The sequence below is a fragment of the Alexandromys fortis genome, unplaced genomic scaffold (genome assembly GCF_014885135.2).
Source record: "Alexandromys fortis isolate MF-2015 unplaced genomic scaffold, M_Fortis_MF-2015_v1.1 scaffold_3, whole genome shotgun sequence".
Taxonomy (NCBI): domain Eukaryota; kingdom Metazoa; phylum Chordata; class Mammalia; order Rodentia; family Cricetidae; genus Alexandromys; species Alexandromys fortis.
This window is the reverse complement of record NW_026067909.1, coordinates 17,377,432-17,400,545: the sequence shown is the minus strand read 5'-3', so window position 1 is coordinate 17,400,545 and position 23,114 is coordinate 17,377,432. Positions and strand designations below refer to the sequence as shown.

Below are 23,114 nucleotides of genomic sequence, written 5' to 3'. Positions count from 1 at the left end.
TGGGGAAGCTGGGATTATGGTATACATCTATAATCCCAGCACTTGGTAGATGGAAACAGGAGGATTGGAATTCAGTGTCATGTTAAGATTCATGAATTCTAGGCCCACTTAGGACATATGAGACCCTCAATTAAAAAAAAAACAAAGATGTAATCCAGGGGTAGAGTGCTTGCCTAAAGAGCATGCACACAGCCCGACAGTGGTGGCGCACGCCTTTAATCCCAGCACTTGGGAGGCAGAGGCAGGCGGATCTCTGTGAGTTCGAGGCCAGCCTGGTCTAGAAGAGCTAGTTCCAGGACAGGAACCAAAAAGCTACAGAGAAACCCTGTCTCTAAAATCCCCCCCCCCCAAAAAAAAAAAAGAGCATGCACACAGCATAACCACTTATTCCACATGGCCAGCCTGTGGTGTTTAGAATGTGTTAGGTATTGGAGTAACCTGGCATTTTGTTTATTAAATGGTCTGACAAAGAAATTTCAAAGTAAGCTGGGCAATGGTGCTGCACACTTTCAATATCAGCACTGGGGAGGCAGAGGCAGAAGGATCTCTTGAGTTTGAGGCCAGCCTGGTCTACAGAATGAGTTCCAGAACAGCCAAGGATACAGAGAAACTCAGTCTCAGTCTCCGAAAAAAAGAAAGGAAGGGAGGGAGGGAGGGAGGGAGGGAGGGAGGGAGGGAGGGAGAGAGAGAGAGAGAGAGAGAGAGAGAGAGAGAGAGAGAGAGAGAGAGAAAGAAGAAAGAAAAAATTTTAAAGCAGCCTTAAGTAAAGGGTTACTTAGTTGCTTAGATTTGGTTTAAATGTGGGGACCTTGCTTTTAGGAACCACTCTTGTAGTTCAGAAGTTGAGTCTATCATACAAAGAAAGCAACCTGTTGGGGCTTTTGCACTACCATGATCTGCTCTCAGGAGATGATGAGGCTGTTCTCAATTGGGAACAGTCTTGTTTTTCTCTTTTTAGTTGTTTGCTGTTTGAGTCGCTCACAGTTGCACTTGCCATGTTCTGATTCTGTCTTACAGCCGAGCTGCTTGTTTTCAGCGTTCCAATTGTCTATGAGAAGTATAAGGTAGGCATTTGTCAAAAGCAGAATGCTGAGTAAGTGTGACTGGCTTCAGTTCGTGTAAGGAAAGTAATAGATTGAGAATCATGTCTTCAGCAAGACTGGAGGCCTAAGGTATGTGTCTGTGTCACAGAGGTGACAGATCCTTTCCAAAAAAGGAAAGTGAAGAGACACTGTATAGTAAAAGTTGAGCTTCTCAAAACTACACCCACTTTCAAGGAAATGCTAGTGTGTCCAGATATTTGCATTGTGGGCTGTGTGGATTAGCTGTCCATCAGAAGACCTTTTGGAAGAGAAGGGAGAAGATGCATAAAGACCTACCTGGGTTCAGATCTCAAGCACATAAAATTGCCTGCTGTTATAATGTACATCTGTAATCCTAGTCTTGGAGAGGATCCCTGGGGCTTGTTGGCCAGCCATTCTAACCAAGTCAGTGAGCTCTAGGTTCAGTAAGAGACTGACTGACTGACTGAAAAAAATAGAGGACTGGGGTTGTAGCTTAGCTGGTAAAGTGCCTCATACGCACAAAGCCATGGGTTTTTGAGCCCTAGCACCACATAAATTGTATGGCACACACCTGTAGCCCTAGCATGTAGAAGGTGGAGTCAGGAAGATCAGGAGTTCAGGGTCCTTCTTGGCTACATAATAACTTGTAGGCCAGCTTAGACTATGTGAGACCCACCTTTAATTAATTAGTTAATTAATAACAAAGTAGAGAGCAACTGAAGAGAAACATTTATTTCCTCCACACACATGCGTGCACACACATACATAAACAAAAAAGATTTTTGGCTTTTTAATATTAAATGAGTTCATCTTGTCAGGAGCCATAATATATAACAACTACAGAATATAGATAAATCTACAGTTTCTAATACTCAGAAAGTGTACTTCAGTGTCGCTAAGGAAACACCACATATGTCCTAATTCTACAAATGATGAGTGATTATTTTGAAGTGTTGCATAAATTGACATCTTTGAAAACGGAAATTTATAAACTTCTTTGAAAAACTAGTCATTTTCATTTTTCTAAATAATGACTAGTGGGGGTTTTAATGATTTCACTAAAAAGAAGAAGAATGCTTTTTAGGACAAGGGAGAATATTACCAAAATATATTCTATGAAAAATTGTAATAATAAAAATAAAAAGGCAGCCAGGCTGTGGTGGCGCACACCTTTAATCCAAGCACTGAGTAGGCAGAGGTAGATGGATCTCTAAGTTTGATGTCAGCCTGCAGAGCGAGTTCAAGGAGAGCAAAACCCTATCCCGAAAAAACAAAAAAAAAAAAGAGAGAGCCTTCAAGAAAATTCTTAGCCCTGCTGAATGCTGAATCTTCCTTTCTTTTTTTCTTAAAGACACAGATTGATCACTATGTTGGGATTGCCCGGGATCAGACCAAGTCAATTGTTGAAAAGTAAGTACACTTAGGGACCACGTTCACCATTTCCCAGGTATACTATACCTCCCTTACAGTTTCTAGTCTCTTACATAAAATATTACTGTCAAAGTTAAATAATTTTCACCCTGAATAAAACCTTATATAATTTTATTTATTTGAGCCTCTTGCTAAGAAGCATCCTTGGGTTTTGTTGTTGTAGTAGTTTGGTTTGTTGGGTGGTTTATTTGCATTAAAGACAGGGTCTTGCTATATACTAGGCTAGACTTGAACTTAATATCCCTACCCACTAACTCTCAAGAAAGAAGTAATCAATATTTTTTTGTTATTTAACCCTATTTTATTCTCATATACCAAGTTACGGAAACTCTTTCCTGTCTTTTCTAGTAAATGAATAATGTAAAGCTTAGATCCTGGCATTGTGGTAAACACCTGTAATCCCAGTACTTGGGAGACAGAAGCAGGTGGATCCCTGTGAATTCGAGGGGCACTATGGTGGTATTTCTCAAGCTTGTTCCAGGCAGAGAACAGCTGAACCCTACCTGATATCCCAGAGGAAATACAAATCTAGAACAAATGTATATTTAAAACAAATATTTTCAGTTTTCTTCTTCTTTCCTCAATAGGATTCAAGCAAAGCTTCCCGGAATCGCCAAAAAAAAGGCAGAATAAGCACATAGAAGCCAGAAGTGCAACAGTTACTAAAACGCCATTTAATAGCTATAACATCATCACTTGTACCATGAAGAACTTGCTCAGTATCAGCTTGAGCTTGGTTCCAAGTTGTTTGTTCTTTTTAATTTGGTGTTCTTTCCCTCCTCTCCCTTTACCCTCAGTACCAAGCACAAGACGTGTTAGACTGAAATAAGAACTGATCTCTTAGAACCCAAAAGAATAAAGAGTGAATCAAATTAATAGAATTAATCAGACCATAGCAGTAGCGGAGCTTTTACCTGTACTATGAAAGGGGAAGGAGAAGAGAAAATGTCTCTAGGGTCCTCTTTCCAGTTTCAAGGACTTGTATGCAGTTCCCATTTATAATTTTGCCCTTTTTAAGTTAGGAAATAATGATTAACTTATGAATAAAATAGTCTAGGGCAGGAGTGGGTTTTCTTCCATTGGGTTTGTGCGGCCCTCCAGCCCCACCTTCCTGCCTTAGACCTAAGCAGCTACTCCTGCTCTTCTTCTTCCTTAAATGAAAGAACTGTCAGCTCTGAATAACTTAGAGGTGATAGAGGTAATTCCCTTTCCCCAGAATTCCGTCTGAGAAATAGAGGGAACAGAGTGGGGTGGAGCAGTCACCTTCCTGCTGCTGCTCTTCCTAAGGAAAGACTCTGCCATCTGGGAGGGCAGTGCCCAAGTCATTGATCTGGGTACCAATGTGAGTGTTGGTTTGAGAAATCATTCCAGAATGTGCTTCTCCCTTCTTCCCTTGCCCACCTTACCTCAAGTTTAATAAATATGGTTGTACTTTTCTTATGAAATAAATGTCTGTAACTGCTGTACACTGCTACAAATTTAAGAAAAATAATCTGCATGTGGGCTCCCAGCCATCGAGTTATTACAGTCCTATCTTCGCCTGTGGGGAATGAGATACAAGACCACGAAAAGCCTTCCTTCCTTGTCTTCCCTACCGCTTTCTCCTCCACTGCTGCTTCCACTTGTACTTTGCTAGTTTAGCCTGAGGACTCGGCTGGTTAGAGGGGGAGGTACATTTCCAGATTCGTGATGTAGCTCTGAGTAGCTTGTGAGTGAATGTTCTGAGATCTCCATTTTCAGACACATTTATGACATAGTTCCTACCATGGCCCATGGTGCTTATTTGGAGAATATTTTCGAGAAGTTTTACGTTGTAGGTGGCCAGGCAGGACCAGGAGATGTTGCTAGACAACAGAATAACTTATGATTGACTGGAGATCTTGATTTTTATTTGAAACTTTGCATCTCCCCTTCATGGGAATCTAATCAGCTTGTAAACAGGCATCCAACAAGTTCCTTCAGCTTCAGTTCTCAGCCCTGTCTGTTGTGAGAAAGAGCTGGGACTTCAAGGGCTGTGGTCTTCGGTAGTCACCAAGTTGTGTGACTATAAAAATAGGAATGGAGCCTCTTCAGAAATGACTTAGGGACTTTGATAGGTAGAATGCCTTACTCCATTTTCTTAGTTTCTTTGCGCTCGTTCATTTTGAATTTTTGGTTTCCACTGTAGAAAACACTCCATCACCACCCTCTGCCCTCCCAGGAAGTGAATGCACTGATGGTCTTTGGGGTCCCCCAACAAGGGACCCCATTCTGCACTGGAAGCCTCCACACCTGGCTCTTTTCTTTGTTGCTGCTGTGTTAAAATAATTGGAAAGATTTTTGTGCCATACAGGAATTTTTTTTTTTTAAGAAAAATCTATAGATGAAAAAGTTACTAATGAAATTGTGTACGTGTCTGTGCGTGCAACATAAAAATACAGTAGCCTCAAGGAGCTCTTCTGGTCCCTGTAAAACTGCAAATTGATGTATTAATTATAAATAAAGAACACAGTGACTGTCTCATCAGTCTGCAACTTTATTCTCACATGGTTTGGGTGAAGTGAGAGCAAAAGGCTTTCACTTAATCTCACCTTCATTCCAGGAACTCTCTAAAAGAACTGCCAAGATTGCAAGGATTCCCACGGCACTGAGCAAAGCTGCACCACATTTGGTTTCTAAAATGGAGTAGAGACCCTATAAATGGTGACCTTAGAAGTGACCTGAGTGAAAGGGCCTGGTTCAGCCTCACCACCCTGGGAATGGGAAGGGTCCCCACTTACCACAGGAAGCAGCCTACAGGCCACACACAGCCAAAAGCTGAAACTGAGCTGGTCATGGCACATCTGGTCTGACATCAGAACTCATCTGACTTGCTCTGCCCCAAAACTGAGTTGGCTGTGACTCATTCTAGACTTTTAAGATTTTATTCGGCATACCTCTCGGGAAAACTTAGGCTGAAATACTTCTTCAATGACTGATGCGAACAACTTCACAAATACACATACAAATGCTTGAATAGTGTCACTAAGTAACATGGCGTATAAATATGTATCCAGAGTAACATTTACATATGGACCATCATAGCAAGCATACCATTAACAAAACAATGAAGGAATTTCACCTGTTCAATCAGAATCCCGAGAGAAGGAGACCCACCAACCCCTTGACCTGAGGCCCTAGGTCCACTCATGGTAGAATCACTGCAGAGGTACTTGCCAGACAACCACCTAGGCTGCAGCTGTATGGGAAAGATCGATCAGAATGCACTGTGGGTAATCAGGTGGACCCAGGATCTGTCTCTGGCAAGTGCCTAAAATGATGCTAGTCTGAGGCTGCCTCTCAAGGGGAAAACCATTTCTAACTTCTGCCCCGGCTAGCCTGCACTTCAGCAGTGAGCTCTGGCGATGACAATCAGCAGCTCCAATTTTGCCTACTGTTTCTAAAAGATAGCATAGAGGTCGGAGAAGAGTACTCTCAGTTTAAAAACATGGATTTAAAAAAAGGGGGCGGGGGTCAGTGCCCAGCCTGGCACAATCCATAATCTCTGTTCTCAGGATTTTAATACTGTCTCCAAAACCCTGGCCTGTCAAAACTGGAATTTAACTGAACCAGCAGCCGTTCCAGTTCCAGAATGCGTGGTGGCTTCAAAACAAGCACTGATACTGAGCCTTATTCTCCTAGAGAGGTAGGCCACACCTGGAGTCCTGTCCCCAACCCCCACTCATACCCCCTCACAGGCCTGCAGTGCAGAAAGCTGCCTTCATCCTCATTTCCATTAGTGCAAGGCTTTGCTGCCCTCAGGAGTCAAGTGCTGTGGGCCTGCAATGCCCAATGGGTAAAGAAATCTCGTAACTTGCCAGGTTGGAAGCAGTGAAATATAGTGCAAAGCTCACTGAACTGGAAGTTGAGATTTTAGTCTTAGTTCTTGACCTCTACCTAGCTGGCTAAGTAATAATTTCTGGGTTTTGAAATTTTGCTCTCCCTAAAAGGAATCAATTTGTGATCTCCAGGGTACCTTCCCACTGACAATCTTGAATTATATAAAAATGCTATAAAACCCATGGTATAAAATCCAACTCTCCACCAGTAAGTCTAGGGAACTGGGCCTGAGGCACTTGAACCTTGAGCTCTGGCTCTGGCAGGTGAGCGAAGGGATTTCTTGTTATTTTCTCACCACAGGGGCTGCACTGGCCCCAGAACCCAGGGCCCCTCCCAAGTCATCTCCTGACCACTGCACCCTGACTTTAAAAGGAGGGTACAGTGCCTGCAGTGGCTTCCCTCTGTGAAGAGCAGACACTGTACCTAGAAACAAAGCCAGGTGATCATGGGATATTTAGTATCCTCCAATCTCGCCACAAGCCCATCTCTATCCTCCTTCCACCACCTCACAGCTTATCTCTGATACACGCATAATAAATAAGACATTTGCACATAAGGGTGATTGGGCCAGTTCCCCCCCCCCTTTCATATAAAAAGCATTAAATACAGTTTCAAAATAAAATACAAAGAGCAAAAAAGGGCCTGATCTCGGGACCACCTGTTCTCCACGGGAGAATGAATCTACACATCCCTCTCGGACCTGCCTGGGAGATTAGGGGCCCTTCTGGCACCATGAGTAAGAGCAACAGAGGCCAAGGCAGGGCCCCAAGCCCTGGGAGCTGAGAACTGATGTTGCACCCACCGAAGACAAATCACATTCAGAGGTGGCAGTAACAGAGACTAACCGCCCCAGTGTTCTGAGCTCTCAGGATGCTGGCGCTAGACCAGGAGCGCGCCCGCCGCTTTCACTGGGTGGGTAACAGAAGCTCTCTGAGCAGGGCAGACTAAGGAAAAGTGCTAATCCCTTTATGACCCAGGTCCCAAAGGCATGGCAGCGGCCCAGGATGGGATGCGCTGTCCCCTGGGTCAGCCGGGGAAGCTGGCGCAGCTGACTGGGCCCCACCGTTCTGCCCGCCCATATCCTGCCCCTTGCTTTGCCCCAGTCTGCCGCCTGGGCCTCTGAGAGGCCAAGAATACCAATTCGGATCCCACAGCAGCGCCTGGGAGCCGAGAGCCGCACCTGCAGTCGTGCAAGGCCGCATAGAACGCCCCCCCCCCACGCCCCGCGCCGCCAGGGCGAGCGGCCAGCGCGTCCTTCCTGACTTCCCGGCGCCCTAATACTGACTGCGGGTACCCCTACCCCGGCCTGGCAGCGCTGCGCCCTTGGGCGCGGTCGGGAGCGTTCGCTGTGAACGCTGGAGAGGCGCTTTGGCTTTTCGAGAAGCACGGGGCCCCAGCGCTAAGAGTGCCGGGACCCCCGGGCTAGTGCGCACCGGCAGCACCTCCCCAACCACAACCCAGCCCGGCCAGCGGGGGAACCCAGTGCCAGACTGCAGGGTCTCTCTGCCCAAGGGCCAGGCCAGCACAGAGCGAGTGCTACGCGCGACAAACTGCGCCCGGCTTGAGGTCCGCACCGCCGTCCCGCGTCGCCGGGGCCGGTGGCCCGAAGCCCTCGTGGCCGTAGCAGCGTAGTGCCGCCTCCTCGTAAGCCTCCAGAATGGTCTGGCGCTCCTCTGGGGTGAAGTCCATGGAGAAGGGATGCACCTGCAGGATGTGTCGCTTGATTGTGCTCACCTTGAGCGTGGCCAGCGCGCCCCCGCACACCATGCACACCAGGCCGCGTCGGCTGCCGTCATAGTCCATCAGGTACTCGCCCCGCCAGCGCGGCTGGTAGTTGCGCCGCTGCTCCCGGCTGCGAGGCGGCGGGGGCGGGGGAGGTGGCGGCGGGGGCAGTGGTAGCGGCGGGAAGGCTAGCCCCCCGGGCTCCTGACCGTCATCTTCATCCTCCTCTTCCTCGGCGGGCCGCTCCGATGGAGCCCCGGGGGACAGCGGCGCGTCGCCTGGGGAGGAACAAAGAGCTGCCTTTAGAGCGGTGGGCAGGAATCAGGCCCCATCCCTACTCTCCACTGATCCTCCTGCCCCATCCTCCCGTCTCTCCTGGCAGCCTTCCACTCTCACCACCCTTCCCTCCGAGCCCTCTGTCCCTGCCCGCTCTCCCCTGCCAGCTGCTCTGGCCCTCCACAGGCTCACCCCACCACTCCTCCTCTGGCTCCGCCTCCTCTGCCCCTCCCCCCTCCTCAGAGGCTGAGGCTGTGCTGGGGGCGACAGGGTCGCTGGGGGACTCCGGGCTGGGCAGCCCCAGGGCCAGCAGGTGTGCAGCCTTCTCGCTCCATTCCTGGGCGATGAGGGCCTTGACTGGCCCGCTGAGGCTGGTGGAGCCCGGGTGGCGCTGGCGGATGTGTCGCTTGATGGTGCTCATCTTGAGCGAGGCCAGCGCGCCCCCGCACACCATGCACACCAGGCCGCGCCGGCAACCGTCCAGCTCCATGAGGTACTCCAGCCGCCAGCGCTCTTGGTAGTGGCGGCGATGGTCTCGGCCCCTCCGAGGCCGGACCGAGATGCCTGCCCTCTGGCCCTCTCCCTCGCCCTCCTCGGCCTCCTCCTCCTGCTCTGCCGGCCCGGGCCTCTCAGGCACCCAGCCAGCCTCTTCCTTTACGTCTGGGGGGCTGAGATCCTGAGAGGAGGGGGCTCCAGCAGCGGGGGCGGAGTCCCGGCTCTTTCTGGTCAGGTCCTGGGGGACGAGGTCATCGTCTGTTGGGGAAGGGGTGAAGGAGAAGGCCTCAGCCTGCTGCTGGCTGGGTTGCCCTTACCCACACAAGAGGGTTCCATCCTTGCTCCTCACCCCAGCCCCAAGCTAGCCGGCCCCAGCCAGAGAGAGAGGGGTGGGGAGTTGCAAGTCTGTATGTGGCGGGAAAGTAAGCCTGCAGCCCTCAACCAAACGTCCCTGCCTCCCAATTTTGTGTTCAGCTCCCATGCTGCCGCCCTACGATCAAAGGGACCTCAGCCCTGGGACAGCCTCGCACCTGGTGAGGACTGGCTGAGCTCGGACAGAGCCTCAGGCTGGTCACCCCAGGCCTGCAGCAGGGCACTGCGCTGGGGGCCACTGAGCCCTAGGGAGCTGGGGTGCACCTCCAGCACGTGAGCACGGATGTCGTCCAAGTGCAGGCTCGGCAGTGCCCGGCCACAGGCCATGCACACCAGCCGATTCCCCCGTGGGTCGTAGTCCATGAGACACTCGGCCCGGAACCAGTTCTGCAGGGACTCCTTCAGCCTCCGCTCCAGGCGCCGGGCCCCCACTCCCCTGCTGCCCCCAGCCCTTCGGGAGGCTGCCAGGCGCCGGCGCCGAGGTGCCACTGGGCCCCCTCGAGTCCCTCGCCGCTGGCGCCGGCAGCCCCCACCAGCTGGGGCTTTGCCTGAAAGGGTTGGAGGGAAGCAACTGAGACTCTGGCCCCCTGGGGAGACCCCCACCACAGCCAGGTGCTCCACACACAGCCTCTTTCTCAGGTCCCTTTCCTTGTCTTTTCCTCTCCTCTCTCATCTTTCTCTCTCGTTTTTTAGGCTCAAACTCTCTATGCAGCCACCATCATCCTGCCTCCCTTTACTAAAATTTCAGGCATGTGCCACCACACCCATTCCCTTCATCAACACCCTCTCCCTAATCCTCCACCCAGCCTCCCTTCCCTGGGCTTCACTGTTCTAACACTACACCCCCATTTCCCTCACCAACTCACAGCCCTTTCCTCAACTTACCCCTCCCACCCCTACTTCTCTCCTTGCTCCTTCTACTACACTGTCAAGGGTGCTGAAAACTACCCCCACACCACTATCCCTCCCTACACTCAGCAGTAAACAGAATCTACCCAAAGGAGCAGAGAGAGGCTTGCTCTAAATAAATAAATAAACAAACAAACAAGTGAATAAATGCATACAGCAGAAAATGAACGAATGAATGAACGAACAGAGCAGAAAAGCTGCCCGCCCGCCCCCACCCCCCAGCCCTATTACAATCCCCTGCCTCTCCATATTCTGTATTACCTGGGCCCTTGGGTGGGCAAGCTTGAAGGTTGGCCCCCTCCTCCTCCTCTTCATCTTCTTCCTCCTCCTCAGCCCCCTGGGCCCCTAGGCTCTCAGCCTCACCACAGGCCCCCAGCCCCAGGTGGGCATCCCAGCTGTTGCTGATGACTTCCTTCTCCCGGGTACTCCAATGTAGGGAGTAGGGGTGCTTCTGGCGGATGTGCCTCTTGATGGTGCTGAGCTTGAGGGTGGCCAGGGAGCTGCCACACACCATACACACCATGCCGTGCCGGGAGGGAATGAAGTCCATCAGGTACTCCAGTCTCCAGTGGTCGTGGTAGTAGCGCCGATGGTCCCTGCCAGGGATGCGGCTCTTTCCAGGCCTCGAGGCCCGAGCCTCACAATGATCTGAATATTTCCTGCCTGAAGATGCTGGTCCCCTGGCCCTGGAGGAGGGTAGGGGGGTACTCCCCCAGGACCCCAAGGCACCCCCTTCCAGCTGAAGAGCTTGTCCTGAAGAAGGGAAAAGGGAGACACATTCTCAATCTCCAATTTCCAGGGAAAGGACCCAAGGCTTTGATTTGGAAGCATGAGAAAGGGAGGTGGGGGAGGGGAGTTTAGGGCAAGCAAGGGGTGGCAAGAGCAATGAAAGGGAAGCGGTGATGAGGGAGGCAAAACACCCCTTCAAAGAGGATCGAACAAAAGGATGTGTGTGTGGTGCAAGCTCCTCGCTGAAGGCCAGGGAGGGTGCCACTCTACACAGGTACAGGGAGGATTAAAGCTAGGAGATCAGCGGGCTGGGCAGCTACAGCCGGAATGGAGAGAGCAGTGGGAGGGTGAACAAAGGTACACCCAGATCTGTGCTCAGACCCACACACCTGAGGCCCCACCAGGAGGGCCCCACCCAAAGGTCCCTTTGCCCAATAATACCTCAAATATGCCCTCCTGTAAATACCAGTTTAGGGATAGGTGGGAAATGTCAGCTCTCCCACTGGAGGGACGGACACCTAAAACAAAGCTGTCAACACGTCCAGGAAAGGAGTTTCTCAGATGCAGGCTTCCCCAGAATTGAGGGGGCCCAACAGCCCTGAAAAGGCAAAGTAGGAGGGCCGCCAGAGGGACTACTGAACACAGTAGTCAGTACAAACGGGAGCACTCAACACCCAGCAAACCCATTAAGTCTTTCTAGGCATTTATCTCATTTGGGCTGGCAGGGACTTGGCTACTGCCCAGCCATCGGGAAGGTGGGCACTTCTGGGTCCCACCAACCTGCTAGTGTTCCTACACTTGGTTGAAAAGACACCCAGAGTCCTACCTTACCCTCCCTGCAGAGCTGGCTGATGGTTTTTTATTTAGAAAATGTTCTCCTGGCCACAAAGACTAGACGGGCAAGCTCTGGTCATTCTCTCAGTACAGAATTCCAGAGTCAAACAAAAGACAGGATCAGAGAGAGCTCCTGTCCGTGTGGCATTTGGTTTGTTTGTTTTTTTCATGATCATTATTACTATTTTTTAAGTAGAGCTATAGAAAATACACTAGGTTCAATATCTGGTTTCACCGGTGACTTGCTCAGTGACCTTTGGTAGGTCATGTCCGCTCTCTGGGCCTAAGCGCCTTTGTCTGCAAGCGCACTGGTTGGATAACTAGCATCCTACTAAGCATCCTTCCAGTGCGAGAGCCTTGTTAAGTCGAAGGCAGACTGGCCCTTTAAGAGCAGAAAGAAAAAAAAATAGAAAAGAAAAAGGAGGAGCTGAGATTCTTTTAAAAACAAAAGGGGATGGGGGGCTTTTGGGGAGGAGAGCTCAGAGAGTAAGGAACAGTCAGGACCGAACCTTCGCTGATAAAGGCAATAAAACCCTGCAGCAGGGAGGAAAAGAAAAAAACCAGTTGGCTTTAAGAGTCAACGAGGACCGGCCGGTCCTGGTACAGCTGACAAACTGGGGCCAAAATAAATTCTGAAACGCCACAGCGCACGGGCAGGAGTGAGCGAGCCCACTCCTTACTTAAGACTTTCCCGACGTGGGGGACGGCAGAGGGGACCCCCAGGACGTAGGCTGTGCTCTCTCCCCCTCCCCCCCCTTAGCGCAACCGTGAAGGGAAGAGTTCCCGTCTCCAGCAAGGCCACACAGGAGAGAGACGGCGTACCCGACATCAGTGGAATCCCGAGTTACTCTGGGGAAAGCCCCAGAGAGGGACCGGGGGGCTGGGCGGCCTTTGAAAAGAAAGACTACTTGGGAGTCTGAGAAGGCGCGGGGGCCGCAAGTTCCAGCGCCTCGTCCCCCGTGTCGCTGGTGCCCCCCAAAAACGGGCGCCGCGGGGCCCTTTAAGGAGCCGGGATCCGCCCCAGCCCGGCGGGCAGACCCTGGCACGGGCGAGGGACGCCCCGCGGGCCTTGCAGCTGCGCTCTGTGCCCGCCAGGTGGCGCCCCCGACCGCCCGGCGCTCGTCCCCCGCTTTGTTCGGCGGCCGAGAGGGGCCCGGAGCCGCAGCCCTCCCCTCCCCCACGCCGGGGCCCCCGCCCCGGACCGTCGGGCCCAGCTCTTACCGCCGTCGTCCTCCTCGGGCTCCGCGCCGCCGCTCGCTGCAGCGGGCGGCAGCCGTCGGCCCCGTGCCGAGGACACTGCGGGCCCGGGGCCGCCCCTGCCGCCGCCGCTCCGGCTCCGGTGGTCCCCGCCGGGCTCCATGCGCTGTGCTGAGGAGCGGGGGCCCCGGGGCGGCGGGGCGCGGGGCCGCGGAGCCGGCGGCGGCGCGCGCAGGGCGCTCGGTGCGCGGGGCCCCCGGGCGCGGGGCGCATTCACGGGCGGGCGGCCGCACGGACGGCTGGCTGCTCGCTCGGCGGCGCGGGCTGGACCGGGGTGGGGATTCCTGTCTGGGGCCCCTGGGGCTCCTTTAAGGGCTCCTGGGTAAATTTAAAGGGGCCGCGCGCAATTTCCTCCTGCCAGCTCGCGGGGGGCTGGCGCGGGGAAGGCGGGAGGTGGCGAGTCCGCAGTGGGCGCCTGTTACGGACGCGGGGAGCACGGACCTCAGCGCCCTCACGGGCCCGCCCCGCCGCGTCGGCAGCTGCAGCTCGGGTTTGTAAAGAGTCGCCGAGGCGACCACGGGCGCCCGCGTCCAGTCCGCTGAGCTGCGCTTCAGCCACCGCCCCCTCGGGGCATCTCCGCGAGCAGCTCTCCGCAGCTGGCTAGCAGGGGACAGCCCGGTGCGGCGGCCCGGAGCCCCTCTCCGGGTGCCTCCTTGTCCTCCCGCGCGAGCTGGGCTCGGGCCCCGAGCGGACGCGCCTGGCAGGGGCCCCAGATGGCCGCGGCCCCGCGGAGAGGGTGGAGCCGTGGGGGCCGCCGCGCCCCCTCCCGCGGGAGCCTGGGGCTAGCGCTGGCAGCACTGACTTCTACCGGGGAGGGGCGGCGGGGCGAGGCTTCCACCGAGCCGCGTGAGGGCGGTGGCCGCGAAAGTGCAAGCCTGGGAGAGGGGCGCGCAGAGGACTGGAGGAGAGCGAGCGCGCTGCGCCTTGCCGGCCGGCGTTGCAGAACGCGGGTGGCCCCGGGCTGGAAGCCGGAAAGAGAGGGTGACTGTGGCGGTGATTCAGGCCCCTGCTCCCGCAGGCCTATAGGTGCCAGGGGAGGCAGTCTGATCAGCCCCGGGGCTCCTGCACAGGATGAAGGGGCAAAGAATGCTGGCCCCGATCGTGGTGTTGGGCACCTGGAGACGCGCGTCCCTGGGCTGGGAATCCCTCGGGCGAATTCCGACTTCGGCCCCGGGACACCTCCAGGTCTCTGGCTCCCGAAAAGCCTGGAAAAGGAACCTCGAGGGGTTGTGATGTCGAAGCAGCTTGGGGTCCTCCCAGGACCGCTGGAGAAGCAGGTGCTTGCTTAGCCTTTGGTTGGTCTCCCACAACAAAGCGAAGGCCTGGGGATCCTAATTATAGGGTGCGGGACACCATGAGGGTCTTATTATCTAGAGGTGGCTTTTATTCCCTCCCTGCCGGGAAGGCACACAATAGTCAGTCAAAGAAGTCATGTTCACGGGGGCGTTCTCATACACAACACCTACTATGTGCTACCAGCACTGACTCTGGACACGTAGCAGTCAACAAGGTTGCTCCTACTGCCGGTAATTTAGACATCCTCAGCCAATAAAAAAGAAACAATTACAGCCCCTGGGGAGTAAGGAAAGAATTAAATTATCCGGCACACAGGAATCCATTCCCTGAAGTCTATGTGCGGAGATGACAGGAACTAACATTTCTGAATTGCCACTAGGGCGCTTTCACTGGTGGAAACGCCCTCCCGCGCCCCCATCCCTGAGTCGTTTTCAGTCTCCAGGATGACTTGGGAGAGACTTCACCTTGGGGACATTTAAGACCCTGCCCCACAATTCTGCTGCCCTTCATTTCACCCGCTGAACTGAGCAGGGCCATGTGCTCATGGGATGCAGGAGGCACCATGAAGCAGAAGGTTGACAGGCCCAGGAACACAAAGAAAATAATAGGGAATTGGCCTACTTAAAGCTTAGAAAAGAAAAAAAGAGACCAGAGGTCATGCGCATGCCTTTAATCCTAGTGATTGGAGGCAGACGCAGGCAGATCTCTGATTTTGTGGCCAGCCTGGTCTACATAACAAGTTCCAGGCCAGCCAGAGGTATATAGGTGAGACTGTGTCTTAAAAATAATAATAATAATAATAATACAGAAAGGAAGAAAAAGGGGGCTGGGTATGATGGCCCACACCTTGATTCCAGCACTCTTGGAACGTGAAGCAGGATGGTAGCTCCAGATTCTATCCCCAGGACTCTTTCTAAGGGAATATAGCACTCCAAAGCAATCTAGCGACATAAGTGAAAGATGTCTGTTTTCCTAAGACCTTACACTTTATTAGTGTAGTTTCTAGGTACAGGGGTCCCCTAGTGTAGGGCCAGCCATTGCAAAAACACTTTGGAACCTATCCTTCCAGTATTATTTATAAAAGGCAGTTTTGTTACAAAAAGAAAGATATCACAGCCACCTGGACAGTTGTCTGTCCTCGCTGACACCCTGCTCAGTCTCAGGAAGGGCCCAAGGCTCCATGATTTGTGACTTCTCCATCCATAGCTTAGTCTTTGTAGCCAAACCATGAACCTGGAGCTGGCTGTCAAGATGAAAAGGCAGAAACTCTTCACAAGACAGTGGTCCAAGCCAGACATGGTGGTGCAGGCCTTCACTCCCTGCACTCAGGAGGCAGAGGTAACTGGATTTCGTGAGTTTGGGGCCAGCCAGGTCTACATACTAAACTCCAGGACAGCAAAGGATACATATGTAATGATACCTTTGCTCCAAAAAAGAGGAGAGATAAAAAAAAAAAAAGAAAAAAGAGAGAAAGGGCAGGGTTGTCTACTAATTCCTTTGCTAACCACCTAGTCAGAAAGCATTACCTGGAGTCAGGCGTGATGGTGGACTCCTATAATCCTAGCACTCAAGAGGCCGAGGCAGGAGAATTGCCATAAGCCACGAACTGACAAAATCCTGCCTCAAAAAAGAGAGAGAATGACCACGGCGTGGTAATATTAACCAGTAATCCCAGCATTTAGGAAATGCACACAGGAAGGTCAAGAGTTCCAGGCCAGCTTTAGCTACACAGTCAGTTCAAAACCAGTTTGGCCTGCATGGCATGCTTCCTCAAATACATGGGTAAGGGAAGAGAACGAGTCTTGAGCACCAAGCCCCGGGCTGGCAGCAAAGGATTAAAAATAGGGGCAGGGGTGGATAAAGTGCTCTCCTTCCGTGTACGAGGTCTGCATTTGATGCCCTCCAGACCCACAGAAAAAAGTCTGGGCATAATGGTGGTGCTTATAATCCCAGTGCTGGTAAAATAGAAATAGGTAGAGCTCCCCGGCCAGCCCACATGCTTTAGCCAGTTCCAAGCCAGTAAGAGACCCTGTACCAAAGAAAGAAAAAAAAAGGTGTCTTCACATGTATATGTACACCATACACATATGAATATCACATGTACATATACACCACATGCATGAATATCACATGTACATTAACACCATACGTGTGAACATCACATGTACATATACACTACATGCATATGAGCATCACACGTACACCACACACATGAACATCACGTGTGTATACACCACACATGCATAAACATCACATATACATATACATCATACACATGAATATCACATGTACATAACACCACACATATGAACATCACATGTACATATACACTACGTGCATATGAGCATCACGTGTACACCACACACATGAACATCACATGTACAAATGCACCGCATATGCGAACACCCCGTGTACGTGTACATTACACATATGAACATCACATGTATGTATATACCACACACGCATGAACATCACATATACATATACACCACACACATGTGAAAAGAAATATGAACGGTTTCAAACCTAATGCCTAAGGTGCAGCTCAGAGACAGACCTTATACCTAGGACACTCGAGGTCCCAGGTTTGACCCTCAATAACACAAAAACAAATGATCCACTTTTTTGCTAGGCACTGTCAGGTAACTGTGGGAAGGAAGAACCACAAATGATGATCAGGGACATGACATGATTGTCAAGGGACTGTCCGCCTCCCTGAGCACTCAGGAGACAGGCAGGCGGATCACTGAGTTCAAGGCCAGCCTGTCTACAGAGTGAGTTCTAGGACAGCCAGGGCTACACAGAGAATCCCTGTCTCAAAAAACTAGAAAAAAGAAAAAGAAAGAAATGTCTAGTGGACTCAGTGGTAGACAAGCAGAGGTAGGAGCAGAAATGTATGTGACCAGAGTTACATATAGACCATATTGCAAAATAAGGCAAAAGGAAGAAATAAATTCCAAGCCATGTGTGGTGGTGCATGGGTAATGTCAACGGGTAGGAGGCAAAGACAAGAGGATCCCAAGTTTGAGGCCAGCATGAGAAAGGGGAGGGTATGAGAAGAGAGGGAAGGGGGAAAGAAAGGGAGAGAGGAAAGGAAGAGGAAAATGTAAGCAAATACAGTTTTAGAAGGGGAAGAAAAACATTTTCTTTGAACCTTTTTTTTTCCAATACAGGGTTCTCTGTGTAACAGCTCTAACTATCATAGAACTCTCTTCGTAGATCAGACTGGCCTCAAACTCAGAGATCTGCCTGTTTCTGTCTTCCAAGTGCTGGGATTACACGTGTGCACCACCACCACTTTTTAAATAAAATATGTTTTAACTATTTTTGTGTATATGGATGTTTTGCCTATATATATGAGTTCTATGTGCATGCCTGAAGAGGCCAGAAGATGGCATTGGATCCTCTGAACTGGAATTACATGTATAAGCTACCAAGTTAGTGTTAGGAATAGAACCTAGATCCTCTGGAAGAGCAGACAGTGCTCTTAACCACTGAGCCATCTCTCCAGCCCTTCTTCAACCCTTTTTTGTTTGCTGTTATTTTTGTTTTTTTGAGACAGGATTTCTTTGGGTCGCCCTGGCTGTCCTGGAACTCATTCTGTAGACCAGGCTGGCCTCAAACTCACAGAGATCCACCTGCCTCTGCCTCCTGAGAGCTGGGATTAGAGTCATGCACCACTACTGCCTGTCCCTCTTTAACCCTTTAAATTTTATTGTACTTCTTACTTCATTTATTTGTTTACTTATTTACTTATTTTGATTTTTCAAGACAGGGTTTCTGTGTGTAGCTTTGGAACCTGTCCTGGCACTCACTCTGTAGACCAGGCTAACCTTGAACTCACAGAGATCCACCTGTCCCTGCCTCCCAAGTACTGGGATTAAAGGCATGCGCCACCACCGCCCAGCTAAATTTTTTTGTTTGTTTCCTTCTGATCCAAAAAAAAATTTTTAAATGTCTCATAAGCCCCTGAAAGCATTGTGGCTTGTCAGGCTAATGGGTCGCCAGAGAGTGGGTTGCAGTATGGGTTATATGTCCAAGAACAGCCACCAACCTGGGAAGGCATCCAAGGGACAGCATGGCTTGAACAGACCAGGAGGCGTTGCCAGGAGGGGAACGAGACTGCAGGCCCTGCTGGCCCAGGTCAGGACTATTGAGGTCATAGGCAAGGGGAAGAAACAGAAAAGGAAAGGGAACTTAACAAGAACTAAGCCTTCGGGGGCCACCTTGAAAGTCCAGTCTTTCCTGGAGGACTGGAAGGTTGAACTTCCAGGAGGCAGCCCTAAGGATACCCAGAGGGAAGTTACAGAGCAACACAACCGGAGGCCTTTAGAGCAGCAGCAGCAGCAGCAGCAGCAGCAGCAGCAGCAGCAGCAGCAGCAGCAGCAAGAGACTTCAGCCATCAAAGCAGCGGTGCCAGCAAGGGCAGGGGACAGGGCTTGAGTAGGCACTGCTCACAGGAGGAGGTGGGTGCTCCCTCTGTCCACCCCTCATCCCTGCAATGGATGCTGGGAGAAGGTAACTGTTTATGACCCATAAGCTGTTCACACCCAGAGTTTGTCCTTCTGCCCAGTATCTAGGTTACAGTGGCTTTGGCTTGAACCATATTAAGAAGATGGAGCTGGAACTGGGTGGTGGTGGCACACACATTTAATCCCAGGACTTGGGAGGCAGAGGCAGGCAGATCTCTGTGAGTTCGAGGCCAGCCTGGTCTACAGAGTGAGTTCCAGGACTGCCAGGTGTAGTACAAATTCTAATTGGTCTTAATAATAAAAACCTGGAGTCAGATATTAGGGGGTGAAAGTTGAAGAATCAGAGAAGCAAAGCAGATACGACTAGAGTTCTTACCTCTACCAATGCTCAGACCAAAGGGGCAATCCTGTCCACAGACTGACTGCCTGGACTGCACTGCTTGCTCAGACAGCACTGAGCTCCTGTTTCCTCCCACCTTATATTCCTCTCTCCACCAAGCCATATCTCTCCTGTCTCTACCTCCCTAATGTTGGGATTAAAGGCATGGCATCCCAAGTGCTGGGATCACCTTTGTGTGAGCTCTGTTTCTCTTTCTCACAGAGATTCGTCTGCCTCTGTCACCTAAATCCTGGGATTAAAGGTGTGTATCATCACTGCCTGGCCTCTGTGGTTGACTAGTGTGAACTCTGTTTCTATTTTAGACTGGATCAATTTCAAGTAGCCCAGGGTGGCCTTGAACTAACAGAGATCTGTCTCCCTCTGTTTCACTAAAGGTGTGTGCCACCACTGCCTGGCCTCTAGTGGCTTAGCTCTGCGCTCTGATCCTCAGACAAGCTTTATTTGTTAAAGCACAAATAGAATATCACCACAGCCAGGGCTACACAGATAAACCCTGCCTCAAGCAAAACAAAACAAAAATGTAGAGCTGGGTGTAGCAGAGCTCATTGTAGGCCCAGCGCTTCAAATGTAGAGGCAAGAGAATCAGGAGCCATGTCAGAAGCGAGAGAGCTGGCCCAGTGTGGCTTGCTACCCAAACATGAGGACCCAGGTTGGATTCTCCAGAGTCTGTGTAAACCCAGGTGTGGTGGCACAAACGCGTAAACCTGCTGCGCCTGTGTCAAGATGGAAGGTGAAGGAGAAACCTGAGTACTCTTAGGCCGGCCTGTTGTATGAAGAAGCATCCAACAACAAATAAAAAGACCCTAGCTCAAAGAAGCTGGGCATCACAGTACAGACTTTAAACCCGGCTAGAGATAGGCAAATCTCTAGGCGTTTGAGGCTAACTTGGTCGACATAGTGACCAATCAAAGCTACATAGTAGAGCCTGAACCAGAGATACTTTGGAATCTGAACCAGAGATACCCTAATTTTTTAGATTGATTTATTTTATATGTATGAGTGTGGGTTTTGCCTATATGTATGTGTGTGTACCATACGCCTGCCTGGTGGCTAAGGAAGTTAGAAGACAGCACTGGATGCTCTGGAACCAGAATTATGATTGAGCCACCATGTGGGTGCTGGGAACAGATCCATGGTCCTCTGCAAGAGCAACAAGTACTCTTAACTGCTGAGCCATCGCCCCAGCCCCAGGAACCTCCCAGTCTTTTCATCTTGCCTCTCCTCTTCATCCTCAGCCTCAGATGCATGGTCTGCCCGCTACTGTTACCAGCCAGGGCCGTGGGTTCCCTAGCCTCACAGAGCCAGAGCCCCTCCGAGTGAGAGGCTACTTCCTCCTCCTTCTTAGATATTTCTTTGTGCAGAGCCGTGATGAGACAGCCCCAGCTGAGAACCAACCCAGAAGAGCCTGTGAAGGGGGCAAATACCTTAACATCACTGGACCCAAATTGTCCACAAATACTAGTCTAGTCTATTTTTCAACATATGTGGAGCTCAGAAACAAATACTTGTTCTGGAAGGCAGCCTTTTGACCCCTCCAACTGGTCAATATATATATAGCCAGTGTGTCAAGTGTGCATGTGTGTGTGTTTTGTTGAGATAGAAACCAGAATCCAACATTCTAGGCAAGTTCCCTATCACTGAACTACACCCCAGCCCTCAAAGAACTTTCTGTATAAACTGGAAATGAAATCATCCCTTGTAAAATTCCTAAAGAATTCCAGACATAAAGATTGTATCCAAGCAGGGCATGATGACTCAGGCCGATAATCCCAGTATTTAGGAGCTGAAGGCAAGAGGATCTGCTTTGACCATATGGCAAACTCAGAGCCAGTCTGGGCTATGTTTGATCCAGGTTTAAGCCAAAACTGAAGGCTTTGTGATGGGCAAGAAGGCAGTAATTTTAGTTCCACACACATTTGGAAATAAAGCAGTCAGTAAATGTCTTGTTTTTTAGAAAAGAGAAACCAGGCAAGCTGTTTTCTGATGTTAACTCAACGGAAAGTTCAAAGCAGGATAAGGTTTGTGACAGGCCAGGAGGGCTTCGGATGAGAAAGGAGACAATTTGAGCACAGATAACACTTTGAGAAGAGACCCAAGCCCGTTCGTTCCTCTAAAAAAAAAAAAGAAGAAGAAAGAAAGAAAGAAAAAAACTTAATAAAATTTAAAACAGGATTTATTCAACCAACATATACAAAGCTCTGGGTTCCATTGCTAATACCTCATAGGCCAGACACGATGCCGCATACCTGTCATCCCAGTATTTAGGAAGTGGAAGCAGGAAGTTCAAAGTCACATCAATTCAAGGTCAGCCTGAAATACGTGAGGCCCTATCTCAAAATAATAATAATAACCCAATGACAAAAGCGTATAACCAGACATGGAGGCACACAACTGTAATCTGAGCACTCAGGAATCTAAGAGAGAATCATGATAGGATTCTTGGGCCGGCCTGTTGTATGAAGAAGCATCCAACAACAAATAAAAAGACCCTAGCTCAAAACAAGGTGGGAAGCTGGGCATCACAGTATAGACTTTAAACCCGGCACAAAGTGAGGCCATATGGTCTGTCTCATAAAACAAAGACAAATATATCACTCCCTCTCTCCCTCCCTCCCTCCCTCCCTCCCTCCCTCCCTTCCTCCCTCCCTCCCTCTCTATTTCACGCATGCACACACACATAGGAAAAGAATATTAGTAGTGGCTTATTTGCTACAACCATATTTTTTTCCTGAAAAAGGGTTTCTCTGTGTTTCAGCTCTGGCTGTCCTAGAACTCAATTTGTAGCACAGTCTGGCCTCAAACCTGGAGATCCATCTACCTCTGCCTCCCAAATGCTGGAATTAAAAGTGTGCACCACCACTGCCCAGTGTATAACCATCTTTCAAGAAGGAATTATCAGCTGGGCGATGGTGGCGCACGCCTTTAATCCCAGCACTCGGGAGACAGAGGCAGGCGGATCTCTGTGAGTTCGAGGCCAGCCTGGTCTACAAGAGCTAGTTCCAGGACAGGAACCAAAAGCTATGGAGAAACCCTGTCTCGAAAATCAAAANAAAAAAAAAAAAAAAAAAGAAGGAATTATCACTAGAAGGTGGTGGTGCATGCCTTTAACCACAGCACTCAGGAGGCAGAGGCAGGTAGGACTCTGAGTTAGATGCCAGCCTGGTCTACAGAGCAAGTTCCAGGAAGAGAAACCCTGTCTCAAAAGGCCAAAAAAAAAAAAAATAATAATAATAATAAAAATAACCACAGCTCCTACTTTGCTCTTCCCAAGTTAACCCTTCCTAAATCAGTGCCTCACATTGCCCTCTGGGTCTGCACATATTCACTGCCCCTAAACTAAAAAACAATAGCAATGGATCAATAGGGGGCAGAGAGAGGGCTCAGCAGTTAAGAGTGCTGTTTGCTGGGCAACATCAAGACCCAGGTTAGGGACTGGAAGCTTAACTTAGCAGTAGAGCACTTCCTAGCAGCTGAAGGGCCTGAGTTAGACACACGGCTCCCCACCACCCAAAAAAAAAAAAAAAACGAAATTGAGAGTTCAGACCCCAGGAGTCGTGTAAATAAGCCAGGCGTCCCTGGGCACCTGCTGCCAGGTGTCCCTGGGCACTTGCTGCCAGGCCTGACTGCCTGAGTTCAATCCCCAACACCCACAGGTTGTCCTTTGACCTCCACATTGTGCAATGGAGCAGACAGGTAAACAAACACCTATGACTGACTCTGAGGCATCCGACTGTCTCCTGTCACCAGACAAGCCTATGTGAACCTGCATAGCCATATACACATGCGCATACGTTCACACAAGCGCACACACACAAACTTCAATAAATTAACTCAAGGGACTTAATCCCAGCACTTAAGAAAGCCAGAGACCAGTCTGGTCTATATAATGAACATGCAGAGTAGATCTACGTAGTTAGTTACAGGACAGGCACCCGGCTTCAAAAACAACAATAAGAATTGAGCACGAAAAAAAAAAAAAAAAAAAAATTGAGCACGGTG

The 23,114-nt window shown here is 50.5% G+C and overlaps 2 protein-coding genes across 2 annotated transcripts in view; one reads left to right on the top strand and one right to left on the bottom strand.

Annotated features, from left to right (window-relative positions):
- Positions 1-4,994, top strand: part of Rtn3 (reticulon 3) — a 59,183-nt gene extending 54,189 nt beyond the window's left edge. The window contains exons 5-7 of the mRNA XM_050136685.1: positions 1,018-1,064; positions 2,416-2,474; positions 3,083-4,994. Coding sequence (XP_049992642.1) covers positions 1,018-1,064; positions 2,416-2,474; positions 3,083-3,128 — 152 coding nt within the window. The 3' untranslated portion in view covers positions 3,129-4,994. The remainder of the gene's footprint in view (positions 1-1,017; positions 1,065-2,415; positions 2,475-3,082) is intronic.
- Positions 4,991-13,664, bottom strand: Zfta (zinc finger translocation associated). The gene is made up of 5 exons (XM_050136684.1): positions 12,912-13,664; positions 10,389-10,880; positions 9,377-9,766; positions 8,544-9,104; positions 4,991-8,353 (listed from the first exon to the last, which is right to left on the bottom strand). Exons 1-5 carry the CDS (start codon positions 13,048-13,050, stop codon positions 7,890-7,892), a joined length of 2,046 nt encoding a protein of 681 aa, XP_049992641.1. The 5' UTR covers positions 13,051-13,664; the 3' UTR covers positions 4,991-7,889.
- Positions 13,665-23,114: the final 9,450 nt, after the last annotated feature.